This window comes from Paramisgurnus dabryanus, chromosome 21 (assembly GCF_030506205.2).
Source record: "Paramisgurnus dabryanus chromosome 21, PD_genome_1.1, whole genome shotgun sequence".
Lineage (NCBI taxonomy): Eukaryota > Metazoa > Chordata > Actinopteri > Cypriniformes > Cobitidae > Paramisgurnus > Paramisgurnus dabryanus.
This window is the reverse complement of record NC_133357.1, coordinates 11,402,126-11,427,915: the sequence shown is the minus strand read 5'-3', so window position 1 is coordinate 11,427,915 and position 25,790 is coordinate 11,402,126. Positions and strand designations below refer to the sequence as shown.

General features: G+C 37.3%; 1 protein-coding gene and 1 long non-coding RNA gene across 10 annotated transcripts in view; both read right to left on the bottom strand.

Annotated features, from left to right (window-relative positions):
• kif1b (kinesin family member 1B) overlaps positions 1-25,790 on the bottom strand; it is a 90,183-nt gene that overhangs the window by 14,649 nt on the left and 49,744 nt on the right. For 6 of the 9 annotated variants that reach the window (XM_065285563.1, XM_065285566.1, XM_065285565.1 and 3 more), the window contains 13 exons: positions 24,028-24,100; positions 13,706-13,808; positions 13,236-13,384; positions 12,537-12,715; positions 12,316-12,456; positions 10,086-10,337; positions 8,491-8,609; positions 6,158-6,243; positions 4,778-4,907; positions 3,701-3,845; positions 3,469-3,559; positions 3,204-3,322; positions 713-768 (listed from right to left, as the gene is read on the bottom strand). In XM_065285563.1, the coding sequence (XP_065141635.1) occupies positions 713-768; positions 3,204-3,322; positions 3,469-3,559; positions 3,701-3,845; positions 4,778-4,907; positions 6,158-6,243; positions 8,491-8,609; positions 10,086-10,337; positions 12,316-12,456; positions 12,537-12,715; positions 13,236-13,384; positions 13,706-13,808; positions 24,028-24,100 (1,643 nt within the window). Of the gene's footprint in view, positions 1-712; positions 769-3,203; positions 3,323-3,468; positions 3,560-3,700; positions 3,846-4,777; positions 4,908-6,157; positions 6,244-8,490; positions 8,610-10,085; positions 10,338-12,315; positions 12,457-12,536; positions 12,716-13,235; positions 13,385-13,705; positions 13,809-19,059; positions 21,486-24,027; positions 24,101-25,790 lie in introns of those variants that run through there. The other 3 variants (XM_065285569.1, XM_065285571.2, XM_065285572.2) reach the window with 3 other exon arrangements.
• LOC135775407 (uncharacterized) lies at positions 15,422-18,830 on the bottom strand. The gene is made up of 2 exons (XR_010543874.1): positions 16,528-18,830; positions 15,422-16,484 (listed from the first exon to the last, which is right to left on the bottom strand). It is a non-coding gene; the product is annotated as an uncharacterized lncRNA (long non-coding RNA).

The following is a 25,790-nucleotide window of genomic DNA, read 5'->3' as shown; positions in this document are numbered from 1 at the left end:
AAAATAAAAGAATGAATCATAAAGTGGCTATAAACATTTAAACCACACTAAAATGTTTTAAACGTAGTGAAATGTATATGTTTTGTTTCATTGGATGTAGAAATTATACATGCTTAATTTATTTAAGTGTTCAAAAATGTCTAAATACTATTTGGGCCACTCTTTAAGAAAGGCATTTTATCCTTTTATTTAAAGCAGATTTTATAAGACAAGTGTTTATAAACACTGTTTCTACAATCTACAGTATAAATCAAAAGAGCTCTACAGCTTTTTCAATTATCTCCAGCCTCTCTGCAGCACCTTCAGATTCATATAGTGATACATGTGACTCCATAAAATTGGGGCAGCTTGAGGTAAAAATCAATACTCTGTCAAAAAGGATGACAATTCAAGGCAGATCCCTTTCTTTTACAAAATGAGATTTGTTACCTATCAAAAAACAGACACAACATCTTTCATAATTTGATATATGAATCCCTTTTGAGAGGAGATAATGTATCAAATAAGATTTCAGCATTATTTAGAAAGTGTGAGGTATTGTAACCCCTTGTTTAATGAGCCATGTAATAAAAATGTAATAAGCATTAGTGAAGAGATAGAGATGTATGAATGCTCCGGGCAAGGATTATTTAGTTGATAAAAAATTAAGCCCTTTTAAGTTGAACATTCATAAAGACAAAGTGTCTGTTTCCGAGTTGTGCAGGTGGTGTACCTGGTTTAGACAGAGGCATAGGTGGTGGGTAGTACTTCCTGGAAGGCTGTGAAGGGCTAAAAGAAGCAGAAAATTCAATTAGACATTTAAAGAACCACAAACCTCAACCTGTATGTTGTTACAAAAGATTTAAAGTAGGCATGAATTAAAAATTTACCCTATTTGCTTTCTTAATACATTGTTTTAATCTATTTGATAGATTTTTCTTATCTTTCGGCTAGTCTTTTAAAAATGTTATTGTAAACTTAGGAATTTAGGAATTTTCACTGCATGTCATACTGTGTATGTGACCCATAAAACTTAAAACTGATAAAAATGTTTGTCATTCCAGAGAAAAAAAGTGTCAATATAACATATATTTGTTATTAGTTATAACCTAAAACATAGAACAAAATGTACATCATAACCCACTACATGTAACAACATTACACAACACATAAAACAAAAATTAACTCTTTCCCCACCAATGACAAGTAATCTCTCAGTTAAGACTTGTGGCAATCCATATTTCCGCTATTATCCACTAGGTGGCGTTCTTACCCAACTTTTAAAACACTGAAGCATCCACTGATCCAAAAACAGTAAAAACTTTTTATCATCGTTCTGAATCTGATCTCGAACAAAAGTCCTTTACAAAAATGCAATTATGTCAGCTTTTTGCTCAAAATTTGCTATTTTTGAAGAAACCTACCCATATTTGAGAGGTAATTAAAAGAGAAAAAAACTAAAGATAGGATATTTAAAGGGGTCATATTATGAGTTTTTTTTAAAGATGTAAAATAAGTCTTTGGTCTCCCCAGAGTACGTATGTGAAGTTTTAGCTTAAAATACTCCACAGATAATTTATTATAGCATGTTAAAATTCCCATTTTGTAGGTGTGAGCAAAAATGTGCCGTTCTGGGTGTGTCCTTTAAAATGCAAATGAACTGATAAAATGCAAACACTGATCGCAATGATGGTGGTTTGTAGCAATTGAAACTTAATTGTGCTGTCAATTATTATCTCTCTCTCTCTGCACTAAATGGCAGTGCTGTGGTTGGATAGTGCAGATTTAGGGGCTAATCACACCAACTGCGCTTTAAACGTTTCGAAACGCAAGGCACGACGAACTGCCTTTTTTAAAAAAGAGCAGTGCGACGCGGCTTTTTATATTGCTAAGCAACCACCGAGTCAGCTGTCTTTTCAATCAAATATTCAAGCGTGAGCGCTCTTTTGCTGTTAACTGTCATATTAGCAGAAACTTTAAAAAGAGGGCGCATGCTCTGACCTTGTTTGAGGGTGAGAGGTACACAAACGCGCAGTAGAGAGTGAGCGAGTGTAGTCCACCACAACATAAGGCCCGCCTCTCCCCTCATTTGATTGGACAATGGAAAGACGCCCATAGAATATCATTCAAAAAAGCCGCCTGCAACTGCCATAAACGCTTTTGATGTGACTGGCCCCTAAGGGGACGGTATTATTATAATTGGCCTTGCTACCTACCTCACAAAACAGGCGAAATCTGAACCACCTAATTTTTTACATGCTCGAATGGCTTACCCAAACTTAGTTACTGGGTTGATCTTTTTCACATTTTCTAGGTTGATAGAAGCACTGGGGACCCAATTATAGCACGTAAACATGGAAAGTCCGATTTTCACGCTATGACCCCTTTAAAGATAATTTTCTGCAAGGTATTCAGGGTTCCCACACCTTAGGTAACTTCAAATTCAAGGACCTTTCAAGGACTTTCCAGGGCCAATACCCTCAAATTCAAGGACTAAATGTGGGGACACATTTCAAGTGAGAGCAAGGTTACATCGTGTTACCTTTTAAGATACATTGTTACAGTTCCCTTTCAAGGGAACTCGCACTGCATCACTGCGGTGACACTTTGGGGACGCCTCCAGGGGTAAGTGCGTCTGAATGTGTATATCAAATTCAACCAATGGTGAGGCTTAACGACAAAGACAGGGTGACATGGGAGCCAGGAAGTACGGCGGCGTTACAGAGACGCAGGAAGTATTGCAAGGGAGACGCAGTGTCTCGTTCCCTTCTCAGGGAACAACAGTTACATACGTAACCCGAGACGTTTTCATGTGTCAAACAAAAGCATTTTGGTACGAGTCAACATTCGCATACATAAGATATAAGCATTTAAAAGCAAACAGCACGTGTGCTCAAACATCTAGAATTTTTATGATATTATCCTACACTACACAGGGAATAATATGGATTTTTTCCCAAAAAAACTTCTTGCATTAAATAGATTCAAGCACTTTCAATGACCTGCTTCTATGTATGTATTTTTTCAAAAACTTCCCCGGGCCTTGAATTTTCCCCCAGATTCACAAACTTTCAAGAATTTCAAGGACCCGTGCGAACCCTGGGTATAACACTTTTGTGAAAATCATTAAAAAAAAATGTTTTTTAAACGCTGGCAGAGTTAACATAATACAATACAACAACATATGACTATCACATATTTAATAGCAGACAACAGTATGTTACCTGAACATGTCCTGTCCATGAAGGTGCATTGGATGTTGTTGGTAATGGCCAAAGACTTCAAACACAATTGGATTGGTCTTTATGTATTCAATGAAGGATTCTGTAACCTCCACTGAGATCTACACAGGGCATAAAAACAGTACATATTCATATCTACCAAAAGATGTTCTGTAATTATCAGTCTGTAACTCTAGGGTGGTTATGTCACTTTTATGTTCATTTTCCCTCTCTTAAAAGCATCTTTCTCACTCCTTTTGACACTTACATTCTGTACATGATAGAAGCCCAGCGGGGAACCTTTTCCTGAGTTTTTCAGCGGCTCTGTGCTGAACGCCTCATCGTGACGATGTAGGAAACTGTTGGCAGCATGAGACGGGATTACTGATGGAAGCGTGACTGCGTATGCCTGAATCGTGTGTGGTGCGTAGGTGTGTGTGCTCTGTCTCAATAAAAGACGATGAGATGGGAAGGGTTGCCATGGAGACAGGCTTACTCACTTGAACTGGCAGAAGATGTCTGCGTACTCAGGCGGGACTCCGCTGGCCTGCAGGACGGTGACGCGGAAGGTGAAGGTACTGCCCACCTCCAGATGCTCTGCCAAGCTGTCGCCCAGCTTTGTTTCTACGTTCCCAAGCTTCAGGTCTTTCAGACAAAAAAATCAACACATTTATTAACTTAATATATGTGTGAACAGATTCAACCTGATATAACAGGAATTCTTAAAGGGATAGTTCACCCAAAAATGAAAATTCTGTCATCATTTACTCACCCTCATTTTGTTACAAACCTGTATAAATTTCTGTTCTGCTGAACACAAATGAAGATATTTGTAATGAAGCAGGAGACAGAAGCACCATTGACTTCCATAGTAGGAAAAAATACTACTATTGAAGTTTGGTTAAAAAATCTTTGTGTTCAGCAGGACAAAGAAATGAATACAGGTTTGAAACAACATGAGAGTGAGTAAATGATGAAAGAATTTTTTTTTATGGGTGAACCATCCCTTTAACTATTTTACTAGTAGGTTAATACTTATGAATGTATGTTTATTAGAGAAATAGCAAAAGCAAAACCCCTAAACCCAGACTGGGGTGAATACAGATTTTACTAAAACGTACGAATGAGGTCGTACAAAATCATACAAATATGCAATCTCATAAACAAGTTATGCATTGCTGAGACATATGTTGCCAGATCCCTGGGGATGCAGTTATTGCATTGAAAGTTTAGTTATATTGAAATTGTAAGTATAATAATAATAATTTTATTGCTTTTTTTATTCAAATCTAACCACATTTCTTTTTTATGCAAGCACTAGAAAAATACAGAATACATTCACATTGTGTCATTTTCTTTATACGGTAAATCTGCTTCTGTGGTTCTTATATAACTTCTATTGCTTTCTACTGACCTGGTAAAAGCCATTAAAAAAAATCTAGAAAGTTTTCAGGTCACTGAATCTGTAAATCAAATGCGACATACCAAAACACAACAGCATCTGTCTGAACGTGTAAGCGATTCTTTTCACACAGCATTTTGCAGAGCTCAGGGTTTGCCAGCTGCCTCATACTCACCCATTTCATTGATTCTGTTCATCTCTTCTGAAGGGGTAATGACCTCTGAACTCTGACCTTGGCCTTCTACGATTCGCAGCTCTTCCAAAGAGAGCCCGGAGCGTGTCATGACCACAGACGAGAAATCACTCTGGATGGGATAAGAGTAAAAGAGAGGGGAGAAAAAAGAAAAAGCTATAAAGGTGGGACTTTCTTATCAACAACAGCAGTCATACTGATGGGAGTAGTTTTTATATGGTTGCCATACATTTACAGGTTATTTAAAGTATACATTTTAACAGTATGCATTCCCTGGGATTAAACCCACATCCTTCGCGCTGCTAACACAATGCTATAATAATTGCATTTAACTCTTTCCCCACTAGGCCTGGGGCGGTAACCGAATTACCGCCATACCGCGGTCACGTGACCCATGCCGCGGGTCTGAGCTCCTGACCGTCATAACCGCAAAAAAAAAATACACTTGAAACATTGGCTTGCACTTGTGTGTATATGTGGGGATGTTATACACGCAGCTTGTTAACAACCGCAGCTTGTTAACTGAACATTAACTGATATGATTTTCATATTAAATTGTCATTGAGTAGAAATACAGGTGACGTTGTCTGTCACTCGTTAAAAGTAATACAAAGATTTTATCTAATTTGAACGTGCAAACAGCCGCAACAGATCAACAACAGAATCAGGTTTCATACATTATTAAATTGTCACGCAACATAGAGCACGCGATCAGTCCGAGGATTAATATCCAAAGAGGTTAGATTTCTCTTTTTCATCTAGCCTACAACAGTGGCCATTTCTAAAGCAGGACACATTTCAAAAAGTTTTGCTTTTGCGTCTTCTTTCTCCGTTTGTGGAAAAAAGACAGATGTTTATGGTAGGACAGACGCGGACTGCCCGGGTGCGCACGAGACAGAAAAAACGTGTTCCTGATGAGTTTTTATGGTTATCTGTAATACTGTGATTATCCACTAGATCCACTTAACCAGTTTTTTACACTTTGGTTATGTTTTGATAATCGTTCTGAATCTGATCTCTAACAAAATTTCTTCACAAAAATGCAATTATTTCAGCTTTTGCTAAAAAAAAAAATATTTTTGAAGAAAAATGCCCATATTTAAGAGTTTACAAGCCGAGAAAAAAAAAATAGATAAAACAAAGTTTTTTCCCGTTTTGTTTATTGTTTGTTTGAAAGCAGAGGGTCTGTTTTTTCATTTGATATATTTGTATGTTTATATATTTTAGAAGAAAATTTTCCTGGAAGGCATTTTGTGTATCTTTTGTGAAAATCACAAAAAATGCTGACGCGCAACTTAAAAAAATAAGAAAAGCTGGCGGGGAATGAGTTAAAGGGGGAATTACATGCTTGATTGAGAGTACCTTTTTAAAATACTCATCATCGAAGGAAATCTTGGCAGTGCCTGACTGACGCACACCGGATCCATAATCAGGAGCTTCTTCATCAGCTACATAAAAACAAGAGAGAGTAAATACACACGTGGCTAATCCGGTTAAAACAATCTAAAATAGTAACAAATACAGTACTGTGCAAAAGGCCACCATCACCAGCTTTTTTGTTTTATCAAAGTTTTAATGTCCATCCATATTTATTTTTCACTCTTTTTTGAGATACAAACAGAAAATACAGGAAATATGTACACAAAATTAAAAACAAAACAATTTTTAGAACTAAATGTCTTCTTCAGGCTGCAGGCATCAGTCAGTATTTAGTGTGACCTTTCTTGGCACGAAACACATCTTGAGCTTTTTTGAGGAGTCATTCGATTAGAATTAGCAATGAGGATTTAATTTCATTTAGGTTTAAGAGATCCTGCAGCTGCCTGATATTGCTCAAGTGAAAGGGGAGTTTACCCTAAATACTTGACACTTCAGCTTATACTTCTATACTGTTTTTAATACTATATACTTGGGCTGTCAATAGATTAAAATATTTAATCTAGATTAATCGCATGATTTCATGAGTTAACTCGCGATTAATCGCAAATTAATCTCACATTTTAGCTGTTCTAAATGTATCGAAATGTAACACTTTTCAAGTTTTTAATGCTCTAATCAACATGGATTTGGACAAATATATATGCTATATGCAAATTTATGTTTACAACAGCCTGTTTACATTTTCAACGCAACCATAAGCCATAGTTTTATATATGATTTTCCCTTTAGAAGACCTTCTTCTTTCTCCATTTCTGTTTGCTGCTGCATCATTTGTGACCTGTTCTGGCAAATTTAGTTGGGATGAGCAAATTTTCAAAGATTATTTATTTATAACTTAACATTCTCTATTAAAAAACTTCAAAACAATTGGAACAATTGTTGGAATCTGACAAAACATGACAGAACTACACCTGTTTACGCAAAGCAAAAACAATATCAATAGATGTTAAATATATGTTTTTCTTTAATTGTTTAATTTTGACATTAAAACAGACCACTTTATGATACTGTAGGCTAATGCAAGGGTTTAATATAATGTTACTAAACAGATACTTTTCCTTAACAGTTAACCAAACATTCACTTCAGACATAACAGATTATAGGTCCTACTTGCGTGGATTCTTGTCAAAACATTTTAAAACTGTAATTTTGTGAAGATGTCTATATCGGGGTCGCGCACTCGCGCGTTTGTGTGCATGCGCTTCAGACGTCAGTGTCAAGATTGCTTTTGAGTCTTGTCACTCTTAAAGTCGCCATGAAGTAGCGATTGCCTTATTTTCCTCGTGGTGACGTATATCCGAATGAAACGGCTTTTGAGATGAAATAAGGCAGGGCTGGATTTGAATTTGTCCATCGAGATCTGATTGGATTGTTTGAAGTTGGGTCGTGTTGCTAATTGCTAATCGCTGCGATCTTCTCCCGGACCCCGCCCACCTGCCATACTTTTGACCGGAAGTGAAGATTAAAGATTAACTTTTTAATCATTTTTGATTAAAGATTATGAGCACACACATTTTTTTTTAAAATAATGAAGCTCACAGATAAGTCATTTGTTAATAATACCACAATATAAAAAATATATATATAGTTTTTCATTTCAATTTCATTGCGAATTTAATAACTCGTTTAACATTAATCAGGTCCCAAACTATATTCTCTTCATAATTATTTTAACATCAAGCAAGCACTGCGGTCTATTTTCTATCATTTTTGAATGCTTTAAAAATGAAACCAAAATACGTATTTGCTTTAGATTATGTATTTGGGACAGTACACCTCTCAGGAAACATGATATAGATAATTTTAGATGTTTAATGACCATTTAGAGCATTGGATTCGTTAGACGAGAGCTTAATGTTCTTATTTTTATAAAAACCTCCGACTCATCTAGACAGCGCGGGTCACTTGCTGTGTCTCAATTTATCCAGCTGTGGGCTAGACCAAGGGTCAAACGGAAATTGCGTGTTGCGTTAATCGCTCTTTAATAAAATTAGTGCCGTTAAAATTAATTTGCGTTTATGGCGTTTTGACAGCCCTACTATATACGCATTTCCTGTATTTTCTGGTTGTATTCTAATAAAGAGACTGAGAAATAATTATATATGATCACTATAACATTGCAAAAACAAATACATATCTACACAAATCTAATGGTAGCATGGTGGCCTAAGACTTTTGCACAGTAATGTATATGTTTTGCACATACATGTTTATACCAAGTCTTCATTCATTCATGAATACAGAGCAGTGCTCACCAGCGATTGCTTGAACCCCCACTCGCAGGAATCCTCGCACATCTCCCTTCTCTGTTACTATGGCCACACGATGCACCAGGGGCACAGGGTATAGCAGGTTACTCAGGTACACGAAAGCTCTGGAGGAAAAGGGATGGGGAATTATAAAGCCGTCTCAGTGTCTGAGTCTGTCACGCACACGTCAAAGCACAGAATGTATTAGTATGGAGGGAACGGGGGTGACGAAAAAACAGGCTTTCGCACAGTGATTTAAACCCTTTCACAGCAGGGCCGTGAGTTCATTTCCATTTCACTGATTAACACCATCGCAGACTAATGAATATAATGTGGCAGAAAACAGTTCACACTAACAAATAACACAACACTATCAAAAAGATAAAAAAATAAAACACTAACATTATAACAGAAACTAACAAAAACATTATATTGTATGATTAATTAAGATCAACTATAGAAATGTGTATATAAGCCATATGTAACTATAAATTAAATACATTTTTATTTTATGAAACATGGAAGCATTAAATAAAAATTTTAGTCATGTAAATTTCTTTTTTTGATGTTGTAAAAATTTATATTACTTCATATATATAATCAGGCATAGTTAAGTCAAAATGAAATTTGTATAAATTATGTTAAATAATAAAACCTTGATGCATTTATGTTAGTATGTATCAAACCTGTGTATCAAACCCATGACCTTTGAATTGCTAAGCTCAACCTAAACACTACACTGTGTCCAAGTCAGTTCAGGTTGTATTGCCAAATAAAAAAATATGTCAGTATGTTGTAAGAGACTGAAGTATTTTTATGTTTTGATGCTAGGGGGCACACCGAGTCTTTTAATAGAGTGAATATCATGGTTTGCAGTCTGATAGCTCGCCCTCCCCCTGTGGGCAGCGTCAAGGCCAAGATGGAGGAGAGCTATCGCTGCATCACATCAGTGATGTCACAATGACGCAGGTCCACATACGCCTCTGCATTGATTCAGTATGTTGCCTCCCATTTATCTTTTTCATTTTGTATAATACACTGAAAAATTATAGCTCTTGCAAACATTGCCATACAATTATCAAAAAAAGAAAATACAGAGGGATTATAATGAAATGAAAAAAAAAAAACAATTATAAAATAAATGAAAATGAACAAATGCATGAGTGCTAAGGTTAAACCAAACCAGACATATGAAGGTTAATGAAGGCTGAGCTCTAATATGATGGACTATGGAGAGATGGAGGTAGTCGTATAGCTTTGCAAGCTGTTTTAAGGGGTCAGCATCTCATTTGCTACAATTAAAATTCAACATAGCTACTGTAAATACGTATGTGTATGTTTTCTTTAATGGTTAACGTTAAAATCAAATCCAAATTTTATGCAGTTTAAGCAATATGACTTGTTAACTGCATAATTTTTTTGTTTTTGATGTTATTAAAAAGAGAAAGCCAGGATTATCCAAGGTGAATTAAACAAAAACGTAAAGAAGTTTTAGAACTCTGAGATGCTAGATCCCAACTAACAGTTACACGCTACACTCTTTCAATCCTCAATTCTCTCTCAAGCTTTCAGGTTTTCCCTCAGCGGTGGTCGCCACCAACCTGCCCACCAGGATGAACCATGGGGATCGGTCATAAAAGGGGTCCTGCCCGTCGCTGAAGATATCTGAGCCCTCTTCCGTCCCAGCATCCGAGCTGGTGTCATCTACGAAGGCCTCGTCATCTATTAAGTCGCTCATCTCGCTCTGTCGTTCGTCAGCCAGCTCTGTAATCTCAGAGTCACTGGTGGAGAAGGTGGGGGAAGGAGTGCGGTCCACCAGATGCTCATTTACACAGCCGTGGAAAATAGGCGAGCTGAAAAGGGCATTTGGGTAGGACGCAGCACAAGCAAGAGTTTAAAAAGTTATTTCAGTGGCCCCTAAGAGGCAAAAGTTTAGATATCACATAATACAAAACATTATCATATTGCAGATGCCTCAGGGCTCCCACACCTTGATTGTTGTTTATAACCGATTATTGGATAAGAAATATTAGGAATATTTCAAAGCAAAATGCATCCACAGAGCAATTTGTAGCCTATTAAATCTTTTAGAGTTAAAGGGACACTCCACTTTTTTGAAAATATGCTCATTTTCCAGCTACCCTAGAGTTAAACATTTGATTTTTACCGTTTTGGAATCCATTCAGCTGATCTCAGGGTCTGGCGGTACCACTTTTAGCATAGCTTAGCACAATCCATTAAATCTGATTAGACTATTAGCATCGCGCTAAAAAAATAACCAAAAAGTTTTTTTCCTATTTAAAACTTTTCTTTAGTTACATTGTGTACTAAGGCCGACGGAAAATTAACAATTGCAATTTTCTAGGCAGATATGGCTACGAACTATACTCTCATTCTGGTCTAATAATCAAGGACTTTGCTGCCGTAACATGGGTGCAGCAGGCGTAGTGATATTATGCACTGCCCGAAAATAGTCCCTTTGGTTACTTTCAATAACAGGGGACTATTTTCAGGCACTGTGTAATATCACTACGCCTGTTGCAGCCATGTTACATCAGCAAAGTCCTTGATTATTATGCCAGAATGAGAGTATAGTTCCTAGCCATATCTGCCTAGAAAATCACAACTTTTAATTTTCTGTCGGTCTTAGTACACGATGAAACTACAGAAGAGTCAAGTTTTAAATAGGAAAAATATCCAAACTCTTTGGTTATTCTTTTAGCGCTATGCTAATGATCTAATCAGATTCAATGGATTATGCTAAGCTATGCTAAAAGTGGTACTGACAGACCCGGAGATCAGCTATCAGCTAAATGGAGTGTCCCTTTAAGTAAATGTTTTCATTCACTATTGAACTATCCAATTCATTTCCAGGCCTGGAAATCTTTATTTAAAAAATTCCCTGATTTTCCAGGTTTTCCATGACTGTGGGAACCCTGGCAACTGCGTATTTAATTTGTTTGATGTTTATGGATAAAGAAAAGCTGTTCTAATTTAATTTATGAAAAGATACAAAGAAATAAAACATGGAGAAAAAATTTAAAAAAACACATTCAAAGCAAATCCTACAAAAATTGGGTAACAAAGGACAAAAAAATATTATACATAAAAAATGAACATGAAATGAACATGAATAATTTAAATAATTACAAATGGATAAAAACATGACTATTATTCTAAAAGAAAAACGCTTATTAATGACATGGAAAACAATGTAAAATAAACATAACTTACAAACATTTTTAAAATTAGTGCTGTGCAAAGATTAATCACGATTAATTGCATACAAAATAAAAGTGATTTTTTTTTGCATAATATATGTGTCTGTACTGTGTGTAATTATTATGTATATTTAACTGCACACACATACATATATTAATTTCAGAATTTTTTTATTTATATATAATTTTTTAAAATGTATAGATCATATAGAATATATAAAACTAACAATATAAATACACATGTAAATGTTTCTTAAATACATACATGAATGTGTGTGTATTTATTTAAACATAATAATTACACACAGCACACACATATATTATGCAAAAAAAGCACTTTTATTTTGTATGCGATTAATCGCGATTAATCTTTGCCCAGCAAAATTAATGATTTAAAAATGAAAAAAAAAATATGACAATGCATGAAAAATACCAATCATACACATAATGAATGAATTACAAGCTTTCTCTTGCACTAAATAAAACACACAAGTATAAAATACATAAACTGCTTTAACTCAGATCAATGTACATGTCTGATATCATTTCACAGGTTTACAAAGCAAAACGTAAAAACATAAACCACAAAACAGGTTTGGAGATAGCCTACCTCCCGACCAGTTTAAACCAATGGAAACGGTCATAGAACGGGTCACTTCCAGTCAGGGCACATTCCCCATCTTCTCCCTGATTGGACGAGGCCATCTCCCCAGCACGATCATACATTTCTCGCATCTGGTCCAGCCTCTGCCTACAAGAGCCACACAAAAACATTCATTCATAAATAAAGGCCAAAATCTGTTTCTTTTGGAGAAAAGAAATGATGCATACTTGAGCTTCTCCAGGGACCAGTAGTGGGTGGCTCCATTCTTCAGGTCCTGGACTTCCACAGCCACCACAGTTCGAGGGAAAGGCCTTTCGTCGCGCTCTTTCTCCGGCTCTGACGGTAACAGCTCAGGGGGCAGCGGAGAATACAGTGTGTCCGTAAGTAAGACAAACTGAAACTGGACCTGTGACAGATTGTAAGGGGAAGGAACATTAAGATAGGAATCTGAATACATGAGGACTTTAAGCAAGACAAGAGGGTCAGTTTCAGTATAGGCCTGCTTTTGATAAAGTTAGAATCTAATGTAAATAATAAAACTGAATACAGATTTAAAAGAGCATGAGACTGTTCATCTATCCACTGGCTAATGAAAAACACATGAATAATTCCCCTAGCTCTCGCTGTAGCTATAAATACTAGCAAGCTAGAAAGAGTGCATGATAAATGCATAACAGCATTGTCTCAGTGCTCCACAGCAGGGGTCTTATGAGGTTATACACTCAGAGGAACTGAACGAAAGAGACATATGCAAACAACAGTTAGAAAACCAAGCGTGAAGTAATTGTTTATTCTCTTTTTGACCTTTGTGAGAACTGCTTAAAAAAAAAACAAGTCGTGTGAAAGCATTACAGATCTGTCCAACTTACAAACATAACCAAACTATTATAAACAATCATTTTATATCCATCAAGTTTGTGTTTTACCTTTTTCTTGAGCTCAACGCTGATGGCATTGGATTCTTTGAGATAGACAGCATTGCCCCACAGCTGGTCTCTGAGCGAGGTGAACTGGTGGTATCTCCACTTCCTGAAAGCCCACTGGGCCAATTCATACTCATGTTGGGTCCAGGGAACTGCAGCGGGTGAGTTCAAATATAGTCAAAACAAATACAAGGTAATGCGACTAGATTATGCCAAGTAAGATGCATTTTAGGATTGACATCTTTGGTGGTCCTGCAGCAATACTGCACCAACCAGTCTTATTTAAGGGATAGCAGTCTGTACATCATCTCTTTTTCCTTCCCCCAAAATCTGATTAGTGAATATGTAATGTCAATACAAAAACAGATACGGATTTATGCAGATGAATTAAATCAGACACGTCTTTGGACAATGAACGTCCGGCAATAATGTAGCAGAACACAAAGATGACAAAATTGTATTCAAAACACTACCTTCATCCTCTTCCTCTTCTTCTTCTTCTTCATCGGGTGTCTCTGCAGCCAGTGAACGCGTCTCCACCTGTTTCTGTAGCTCTTGTAGTTTACTCTCATAATCCTTTGAGAAGGTGTGATGAAGAGAGAACACAGCCGAAATGAGCCAATCAGCAGACGCTCCAGAGAGTCACATGTCACAAGCAACAGAGACACTCCAGTATTGATAGACAGGTTACATTTAATACAAAACCTTACTTAAAGCTCACTCCCTGTCTACAGAGGACACTGTTAATGACATTTCCCTACATGTGTACTGTCTGGCACCACACTTAATTATATGAATTTTAAGTTTGATTTCCTACTGTGGGGGAAAAGTGGCACCGGCACCAAAAATAGCTAGACTTTTACTACTTTAAATGCAAGTGACATTTTATTACATTAAAAAAAGTAGACTGGGAGAATTGCATTGCAACTGCGGTTATACATAATATTTCCTGACATTTAAAATGGATTTAGTTGTCCAATTCTCCAGCACATATGAATTTACTGTCCCAAAATAGCAATGGAACAGTACATTTACTTTATACTTTAAATGAAATTGATCTTGTACATTCAAAGTTAACTGGAAATAATACATACTGTGGATAATAAAACTTGCCCTGTGCATTTACAATGCATATCATCATGACTGGCAGTTTAAGACATACATTAATCAGAGAAACAAAATGGTACCAAGCTGTCACCATGGCAGCACACTTTAAAAAGATCCTAATATGTACCATTTAGGTACATTTATGTACCTTTGAGGTACTAATATGCACTCTTTGGTACCAATATGTACCTCTGAGCTACTAACATCAGGGTTCCCACACCTTAGTTAACTTCAAATTCAAGGACCTTTCAAGGACTTCCAGGTCCAATACCCTTAAATTCAAGAACTAAATGTGGGGAGACATTCCAAGTGAGAGCAAGGTTACATCGTGTTACCTTATATATACATTGTTACAGTTCCCTTTCGAGGGAACTTGCGCTGCGTCACTGCAGTGACACTTTGGGGACGCCTCCAGGGGAAAGTGCGTTTCGATGTGTGTATATCAAATTCAACCAATGGTGAGGCTTAACGACAAAGACAGGGTGACGCAGGAGCCAGGAAGTATATTGCTATCTGAAATATTGCCAAAGACGGTGTTACAGGGACGCAGGAAGTATGGCACGGAGACGCAGCGTCTCGTTCCCTTCTAAGGGAACAACAGTTACATACGTAACCCGAGACGTTTTCATGTGTCAAACACAACTATGCAAAAAAGCATTTTGGTATGAATCAACATTCACATATAGAAGATATAAGTATTTAAAGCAAACATTTTAGCACGTGTGCTTAAAAAGTCTAGATTTTTTATGATATTATCCTACACTACACAGGGAATAATATGGATTTTTTTCCAGAAAACTTCTTGCATAAAATAGATTCCAGCACTTTCAATGACCTGTATCTATGTATGTAGATTTTCAAAAACTTCCCAGGGCCTTAAACTTTTCCCCCAGATTCACAAACGTTCACGTATTTAAAGGACCTGTGGGAACCCTGTAACATGAACTCTTTAGGTACAAAGGTGTAGTTTTGAAAGGGTACCAGCTCAGTGACAGCTAAGGACCATTTCTGACCACTTTTTTTTTAAATCAGTATTAAAGCAATGTAATTTTAAGTTATTTGGCTCAGAGTGCACACAGTCATTACATTTCAAACTTGTCCACTTTATTTCAGCCATTGTTTGAAATTTGACGTTCAACAATATTCACAATGTAAAAGCATTATTAGTAAACCATCAACAGATCTTAAAGATCACATGTTGCACAAAAATGCCTCCCAGAACTACACACTATAATACATTTTGAGGCCATTTTGAGGCACTTGATGTTGCTATTGTGTACAGACAAAAACTGAACAAACATAATATAAAGGGTCAAAATGACTTTATACATTTCCTTAGCTCAACTTGTGGTTGTAAAAAGTTGCTGGCAGCACCGGATATCACCATACATGACTGTTATGGTAACGTTCTTTATTCAAGAAGGGAAATTTAGATAGCTAGTATAGCTAGATTTAGTCAGTTTATAAAGCAATGATTTTAAAGCAGTTTGTTATGACAGAAATCTGAGTGACTTATTTCTGTGCTACGCTAACATCATGCTAAAAGTGTTATTTCTATGCCATTTGTGACCCTAAGCCACAAAACCTCTTATATGAGTACATTTTTGAAATTGAGATTTATACATCATGAGTTTATAAGTAAATAAGTTTCCATTGATGTATGGTTTGTTAGGATATGACAGTATTTGGCCAAGATAAAACTATTTGAAAACCTGCAATCTGAGGATGCAAAAATGTAAAAAATATCTTTATGAAACATGATTGTTACTTAATATGCTAGTGATTTTTGACTTCAAAATCTATAAATTTGACCCGTACAATGTATTTTTGGCTTTTGCTACAAATATACCGATGCTACTCAAGACCAGGTTTTGTGGTCCAGGGTCACATTTGTGTAACAGAATTGCAAAAATAAAGACTGTAATAAACTTCTCATATTTCATTAGTCGGACTACCAAACTGAACAAAAACAATTATACTTTAATATAAGAAAAAATGCATTATAATATTTTAACATGGAAAAATTTCACCTTTAACCTCCTAAGACCCGAGCTTTGGTTTGGCTTGCATTTTAGATTTACAAACAAACTGATTAATCCAGGTGTGTCTGATTATTGTTGTTGTGACTACTGAGGTCAGGCACACCTGGATTAATCAGTTTGTTTGTGACTACTGAGGTCAGGCACACCTGGATTAATCAGTTTGTCCAATAATGGCAGACAGGAAACAAGGAGCTGGCTGAAGTTCAGGAAGTAGTGCAGCTGGGCATAAAGCCTATTGTTTTGCACCCTCAAATAGCTTTATTTCAACCAAATATTGACCTATCCTAACAAAACATACATCAACTGTAAAGCTTATTTATTCGGCTTTCAGATGATGTATAAATCTTAAAAAAAGACCCTTATGACTGGTTTTGTGGTCCAGGGTCACAAATAGTATGGTTCATTATACCATTTCCAATGGGCTTAAATAGAAAACAAGGCAGTATTTCTGGTAACAAAAACATTCAAGTTCTGTGCTGACATGAAATTTCTGACCTAGTTGGCTAACTCTTGGCTCTGGCCAGATGAGATGAAAAGATTTTTAGAACATGTGCTTTGGTAATGCAGATCTAGTAATGGGTCAGACTTGAGCGCTGAGGCAAACAGGTGCAAAATTTAGTTGAGGAAGAAAGTACAGTTTAACAATGTATAACTACATTAACCCTATGTGGACATAATTAGTAGAGAAGATTGTGAGTAAAGAAAAATCAGTGGTAAATTTAATTCAAAAGAGGAACGTTAAGTGGTCTTACATAAGATGTGAATTCAAGTGAAACTAAATAATCAACTGGTGTAGTGTTATCCATTTTATGCATCATACACCTGTCTAGCAAATATAAAGGCTCTCCCTAAAACTCACATAGTTCATCTACAAGGTTTTAAAATGAGACTTGGAAACCATGAAAATAGTCCTGTTAGAGTCGTTCCATTGGATGTGCTTGTAGCAGACACCAGAAAATAAACGCAACTGTAATCATGTCAAGAAGATCAACAGCCAAGTGTTCTAGAACACTGACTCAATCCCGTGGGAACAGATTGCACCCCCTATTGAGGATCAGAGTCTAGCAGACAGCACAGAGACAATAGATGCAAAGCACTCTCTGAAGCAGGTCTTTTATGGGGTTTCTAAATAACATTCCCTAAACTGCCTTAATGGACATGTTTGAGCCGAGTCTTTACTCAAAACTTTATCATTAGGGTTATAAATGGGGAAGGTGTTTGTGCATTAAAAAGAGATTTAAATTTAGTATTCAGTGTTAGTGTTTTGTTTATATATTGCTCTTATATTTAGGAGCCGAGTATAAAGCGTGAATTTCATTTTGACAGGCTACGTTAATGACACACTAAGGCACTTCGTTTTAAAAGCACTCCATAGTATTTTACTCATTTACATAGGGCAGTAAGGTAAACCTTTGCTGTCAGCGTTCATATTTAATTTACCATTAAACAGAACTAACCCAGGGACCCCAATCATCATGTGCTCAATTGATTTACATAAAAAGCAACAGTAAAAATGTCAATTCCATCTATGACACGCGTTTAAAAACATTCAAGGAGATAAAATGTAGGCTGTTAACCTTGTGATTCCAGCATTTTTTGAATACGTTATCTATGCACATTGAATGCACATGATTGTAAATATACTACTTCTACAACTTAAAATTCAAGTAATGATTCAACGTTAAAGGGACACTCCACTTTTTTGAAAATAGGCTTATTTTCCAGCTCCCCTTAGGTTAAGCATTAGATTTTTACCATTTTGGAATCCATTCAACTGATCTCCAAGTCTGGCGCTAGTATAGCTTAGCACAATCCATTGACTCTGATTAGACCATTAGCATTGCGGTAAAAAAAATAACCAAAGAGTTTCTATATTTTTCCTATTTAAAACTTGACTCTTCTGTAGTTACATCGTGTACTAAGGCCGACAGAAAATTAAAAGTTGTGATTTTCTAGGCAGATATGGCTAGGAACTATACTCTTAGGGGTTGCGTACACCAAAACTTTTACGCCCGCGGCCGGCGCATGTTTTAAATTGTTTCCAATGGAAGCTCGGCGTTTTTCAAATAAGCCAGCAGCTAGCGGTTTTTTTCCGCGCTGAAAACTTGCGCTCGACGGTTTTTCCGCGCTCGGCGCTGACCGTCGAGAGTTGAAAGAGATTCAACTTTGGGAGAAAAGCTCCGCTCGTCAATGTCAGTTCTCACACGGCCGCCCAATCACAGTGGAGGAGGGGCGGGACATTACCACAGCAACCAACCGGCTCGCAGCTGAAGTATCAATGCTACCAAAGCGCTCAGCTGAAGAAAGCTGGCACTCAGCTGAAAAACAGCTGGCATTCGGCGTCCTCAAGGCGTTTTCAGCCTCGTTTAAAAGTTTTGGTGTGTCCAGCCCCTTATTCTGGTTTAATAATCAAGGACTTTGCTGCCGTAACATGGCTGCAGGAGGCGCAATGATATTACGCAGTGCCCAAAATAGTCCCCTGCTATTGAAAGATACTTTCGGCTGCTGCATAATATCATTGCGCCTCCTGCAGCCATGTTACGGCAGCAAAGTCCTTGATTATTAAACCAGAATAAGAGTATAGTTCCTAGTCATATCAGCTTAAAAAAAAAATGCAAATTTAAATTTTTCGTCTGTCTTAGTATACGAAGAGTCAAGTTTTAAATAGGAAAAATATCGAAACTCTTTGGTTATTTTTTAGCGCAATGCTAATGGACTGTGCTAAGCTATGCTAAAAGTGGTACCGCCAGACCCGGAGATCCGCTGAATGGATTCCAAAACGGTAAAGATCAAATATTGAACTCTAGGGGAGCTGGAAAATAAGTTTATTTTCAAAAAAAGTGGGGTGTCCCTTTAAGAATTCCCATTGTACAGTTTTTATGAAATGTTGCAGTGGTTATTGCCCACTTCAATGGTTAAAGGATAGTTCACCCAAAAATGAAAAGTCAACGGGTGCTGTCAATTTTGTGCTTACAGTACCATCATTTATCAACATATCTTCTTTTGAGTTCAACAGAATAAATAAACTCACACAGGTTTAAAACAACAGGATGGTGAATAAATGAAAGTACTTTCATTTCTAGGTGAACTATCCCTTTTAATCTACTTAGACTGTCAGAACCAGCAGCAAAACAATGTTAACTGAGAAAAATCAGTGTGAATGTAGGGCATTTTTAAAAATCTGTGGTGGCATCTTCAAAATTCTCTAAAAACAGCACAATACAAAGTTCAAATTCAAACAAAGTTAATACTACATCAAGAATTGATGTGCGTCTCAAAATACTTGTAGTTTACAATACTTTGATCAAATGATTATTTGATTCATTAAGGTTCAAGAACACTGTGGAAGAACACTGTTGTGGTGGCTTGGACATCTTTTACCTGCCCACTTATTGCTAGACTTTCAACCCATTTGCATAGCTAACGTGGATAGGGGATCATGTTGATGTGAGGCGCTCGTGAAATGTGGTATTTTCCTGACAAATCAATGCAATTTGGATCACCAAATGACAACAAGAACATGTTACATTTTTTAAAACAAGAGTTGATGGGGACAAGCTGTCCAATGCTGTAATGAATCTCATGAAGTGTGAATTGTAGTGTCATAGTTCTGTACATGTATGTTCCCTCACACTGCGGTTTCTCGACCACCCTTTAAATTTGGGGCAGACATTTGCCTACGCATGCGGGGTGGGTTGTAAAAGTTGCTATGGTGGTTCGGGTGCTGATTGGGTGGGTACTGCTGGTAGTGGTTGCTGGGATCGATATTGTTATAATGATAGGGCAGTGGATGCTGGGGATGTTGGGGATAATGGTTATAAGGCTGGTTTTGGTTGTTGCGTGGCTGGTAGAAAGCCTGTTGGGGGTGAGGTGGCTTTCGGTTCCAAGATTGCAAAGACTCAGTGTCTGGGGATCGCTGGCTGCTGTTGAAGGAGTTACTGCGGCTTCGTTCGTGAACTTTTTGGCCTTGGTTATGTCTATGACTGAGGCCTTGCTCCAGATCTTTGCTTCTACGTTGTTCCATGGGATTGGGAAGGGTATGGTAAGATTGGACTGTGGGTAGCACCTGTTCTCTGGGCTCTGCCTCTTCACTTGTGCACTCCTCTTCCTGGACTGCTTCTTTGGGAACTTTTAACTCAATGACCTGTTCGTCTGTAATGATGATATGAGTGCCAGGGGTCCAAGAGTTGCGATGTTTGGGGTTACTCTTGAAGGGAAAGCGTAGCTTGCGGTCTTCAGGTGGGATGAAGCGGTGGGGGCCGCTTTGTCTGCGGAGCTGCTTGGAAATCTCTTGTTGCTGGAGGTTCTTCAGGCGTATCTGCTCTTGGCGCATCCACTGCATGCGTCCACGTCGGAATGAAGAATCATCATCTATTAACTTGGACACTTGCTCTTCAGTTTGTTCACCATTAGGCTTGTCCTCAGGAGCTCTACCTTCGCTGGAACTACGGGCCCGTATGGGTCCACCACAAGTGGGTTTCTCCTGGGCCTCATTGGAGATCAGCGGGATCACTTGTTCCATCTTCAGCATCTTGTTCCTGAGAGCTTGGATTTCTTCATCCTTCGTGTTGTTCTGCTTTTTAACCTCTTGCAAGATATCTTCCAATTTGTCTATGTGTACCTTCAGGTCATCCATATCATTTATACCTCGCCCATTGGTTATGACATCTTCAATTCGTTCATCCCCAACCCCTACAGTGTCCCACACGTCTCGGGCGACGGCTCTCCAGGAGTCTCGCTCATTTGGGTCTTTCTTGTTGTAGGCAGCACACAGTTCCTTCATTTTTACTATGGCCAGAGCCTCAATCTCTTGACGAGTGTGACGGAAATCATTCAGTGCCACCTCGTAGCAAATTTCTTTGACTGCCTGGATCTTTAAATCCGAGATGGTCACCCATTTGGAGTCCTTCGTGAGGCGACGACGCTGGGGGATTTGGTACATTTTGACCGGCTCCCGTCTTTTACCGCTGCTGGGTAAGCCACACTTTTTGACAATGGTTTGGAGCTTGCTGGGAGGAAGTTTCTCCCGCAAAGAGGTGATGAGTCTCCAGCTCTCCTCGCACGATCTCTTATCAGAGTCATCACCACTATCAGAATCTCCATCCTTGAGTAAACAAAACAGGAAACAAACCAAAAGAGTGCGAAAACAAAATGGGAAATTAAAAAGGGAAATCCAAATCAAAAGGAATGTTTTCTGTAAAGAATGAACAGTGTTGTGATATGCAAAATGGGAACCACTAAATATGAGCTGATGTTTTGCGATAATGAGTTATGATGAAAGCAGAAGCACCACTACAAAGTTTGATAAGTGAACTTTCATAATAAGCAGCTTATATATGTACCCTTTTGATGTATCATAATGATTATGTACATCGAACAAACAGTACTTTTAAATTGTATGTGAATCTTTACAATGATTTTACAGTAAAAGCCAAAGGTTTAAAGGGACACTCCACTTTTTTGAAAATATGCTCATTTTCCAGCTCTCCTAGAGTTTTTTACCATTTTGGAATCAATTCAGCGGATGTTCGGGTCTGGCGCTACCACTTTTAGCATAGCTTAGCATAATCCATTGAATCTGATTAGACCATTAGCATCGCGCTCAAAAATAACCAGAGCTTGGATATTTTTCCTATTTAAAACTTGACTCTTCTGTAGTTACATTGCGTACTAAGACCGACAGAAAATTAAAAGTTAAGATTTTCTAGGCCGATGTGATTAGGAACTATACTCTCATTCTGGCGTAATAATCAAGGACTTTCCTGCCGTAACAAGGTTGCAACAGGTGTAATGATATTTCGCACTGCCCGAAAATAGTCCCCTTGGTTACTTTCAATAGCAGGGCACTATTTTCAGGCGCTGCGTAATATCATTGCGCAACTCTAGGGGAGCTGGAAAATGAGCATATTTTCAAAAAAAGTGTAATGTCTCTTTAAATTATCAACAATTAAATACAGAAAATGTTTATGTGTTTAATGTACTTTAATAAACTTCAATAAAAAATTATCATTTATTTTATTTAATTCGAGTTAACACATTAATTCCCAAATTGCATATCATTATATAAAAAGTAAATGCAAGGCATGACTGTCATGATTATGAGAAAAATGCCAACAAAAAGGGGACAGATGTTGCTCTGATCTGCTGTTTTTGTTGTCACGATGGTTTCGTTCTTTTTGTACGGTTCAAATTCGTGATATCCTCTTCAGTAAAAGCTGCACCCCAAACATGCTTCAGTGACATGCAGCAAAGCTTCAATTCCTCATAAGAAGTCCTTGACAGAGAAGATTTGCTTTTAGAGGTTTTAGCTCTAGCAGTGGGTTAGACTCTTGCGTGTTTAATACGGGTCAGTAAAGAAAAAGAGAAAGGACAGGCTACAAGGTGGTTAAAAGCACTGACTTCATCCACTAAGTTAAGGCGGTTAGTTGAGAGAAAATGCAGTTTCTCATTTTCCAGTTCAAGAAAACAAAGGACAATACAAAAATCACAGTCAAATAACACAGGAGACAGCTGGTGATCATGTGTAATCGGTGCATTGTGGGATATCTGTCGTTCTGTAATGTGAGATTCTATGGATGAGACCATCGGAGCATTGGAGAGCTTGTCATCACTGATTAAGACCCCAGCATGGATAGCTGTGTTATAGCATGCCCTCTGTGTCCGGCCAGACACAGACGCTTACTCCAAATCAACTCAAAATGAAAGCTACAGACACCAATGAGAAACCACATTGTCACTAGCCTTCATCAACTACAGCAGAAATCTGGGTTATGGCCACAATGCATTGGAAATATCAGCAATTGCATTGAGAAAACCGACAAACAAAATCTACTCGGGTAAATAAAATCTGCTTATGAACACCGTTCAGCAACAAATGCTAAAATGGGGGTGATAGGTACCCTGTAAATTAATCTGTTAAACATGCTACAAAAACAAACCATGCAAAAGCAGCAAACAGAACTAACCAAGGAAAGGCCAATTTTACATCGATTTACATGGCAATCCAGTGCCTAATTCAAAATAGTGATGGGAATTTTAAGCATTTGGCCCATAAATAGTCGACTATTTTGATCTACACAGTATTATGGTCAGTATTTAAATATATATAAACTAGGAAAGGCGATTATTATTATAATCAGTACTCACTGACACAAGAATGCTTACTAATACAAAAGCCAAATTGGTTTTCTTCTGCTAATGCTGTTTTGCAAAGTTATATTCTCAAATCTATAAGAAGAAAAAAAACCTTGCTGTATTAAACTGAAAATCAGTCCATATCAGCAAAGGAGGCCATCTGGTAGCTCAATCCAGACAGTGTGGATTCAGTTTACATGCAAAGAGATTCAGCCATGCACTTGGAGAAGTACTTCTCTCTTTCACACACAGACACACACACACAAAAGTCTCAAGGTGTCAGAGCTAAGAGTGCAGAATTAGTGCTGCTTGGACTTCAGCAGAGCAAGTAGAAAACTATTGGCCCATTTCTCTTAAAAGAATATGGCACATCTTTCCCCTCAGTCTAATGAAAAAAATTGATTTTGGGAGGACAGTTAAGGCCCAATTGAATCAACAGAACACGTCACTATATACAAAATAAAAGAAAACGAGTATCAAACTAAATAGAAAGCACAAAGAATCAGCCTTACCAGTCGCTGTTGTTCGAGTAGTTGGTCCGCCTCTTCTTTCTCTTTCTTATACAGGATCTCCATCTCGGTTAGCCTGAATATAATACAGTGAGAAACCAATGAATCAAAAAGCTCCTCAGTGTATTTTCTTACCACTAGATAATCCTTCTTACAATTCATGTGTTCACATACCAAGCATCTGTGAGAGCTTAAACTTCACAAAAATGTAGATTTGGCCTTGTGTAGCTGGTGGGTGACTTCTTACTTTGCAGTGCATGCTGGCTTTGGTTGGCTATTCAACCCTAAACTATAAGTTAGCTGGGATTTGTACCACTGCTGCACTTAAAAATATTCTGGGTAATATATACAGTACTGTGCAAAAGTCTTTTTAGGGTAAATCCCCTTCCATTTGAGGAATAGCAGGAAACTGCTGGATCTCTTAAACCTAAATAAAATTACATCTAATTTCTTATTTTAAAGAAATTAGCCTTTTACTTCATTCTGCTCAAAAACACCCAAGATGTGTTTAGGGCCAAGAGAGGTCACACTAAACACAGACGATGCCTTAAGACATTTAGTCCTGAAAAAAAAAATTGTACATATTTCCTGTATTTTCTGTTTGTATCTTAATAAAATAGATTGAAAAATAAATATGGATGGACATTAAACTTCTAAAACAAGAAGTCTGGTGGTCTAAGACTTTTGCACAGTACTGTATGTATATATATATATATATGTATATATATATGTATATATATATATATATCCCATAAAATTGTTTAAATGAGTATCTATTATATAACAGGGCTCAACATAAAGGACTGCCCTTTTGCCCGGGGAAAGCGTGAGAGACGTTCGGGCCAGTAAAAAGTATTGTCACTTTCCCAATCGGGCCAGTGCATCACCCTCAGTCACTAAAATATATTTTCATCAATATATATATAATTTAACATCTTGGAAGCAGACATTTACTTGGGTAAAACACGACGAAAGAAATTATGCAATATTTTGCACAGTTTGCTGTCAGTTTACAAGTAAAGCAGAAAAGTTTTTCGTTGGAACATGTCTGTTGTATACAATTATATTTGACTTTTGAATTATTATTTTTAAATATGTGATAGACACTGAAATTTTTTTATTGGGGCCAGTGAAAATTTTGGCAGGGCAAGTGAAAACCTGAACCACTGGCCCGACCGGGCAAGTATAAAAAATGATTTGCGTTGAGCCCTGTATAATAACATCCTTTATAAAATCAGCTATTTTATTTTTCTTAGGGTTTTTTTTCAACCCCTAGGGACTCAGCTGACATTGGCTTAACTTAGCACCCACTTCTATACATCACATTATTACTACGCTCGCCAGTGCGGTTTAATCTTAGCCGCTTTATTGTGCTGCTTATGTTGTCCATCGATTTTTTTGGGGGGTGTTTTCACCTGCATCTATTTAACAATTGTGAAAAGCGGTAAATAAATAAATAAAATAAAATTGAATTAATTTTTAGAATACACTAAAAATGCAGGTTTGTTTCAACCCTTGGTGGGTTTTGACCATATTTGACCCAACCTTGAATTAAAACGACCCACATTTTTTGTACAACTTACATGATGTACTTTATTTTTAACCTGTAATTAAAAAAAAGAGGTTTCAAGGAATAAGTCTGAAATAATTTTTTGCAATAAATCAACACAATCCTTCAAATTATGTCCGTGAAGCTTTGTACTGCTATTAAAGGGGACGTTTTCGTGATCCCATTTTTCAAACTTTAGCTGGTGTGTAAGATTGCT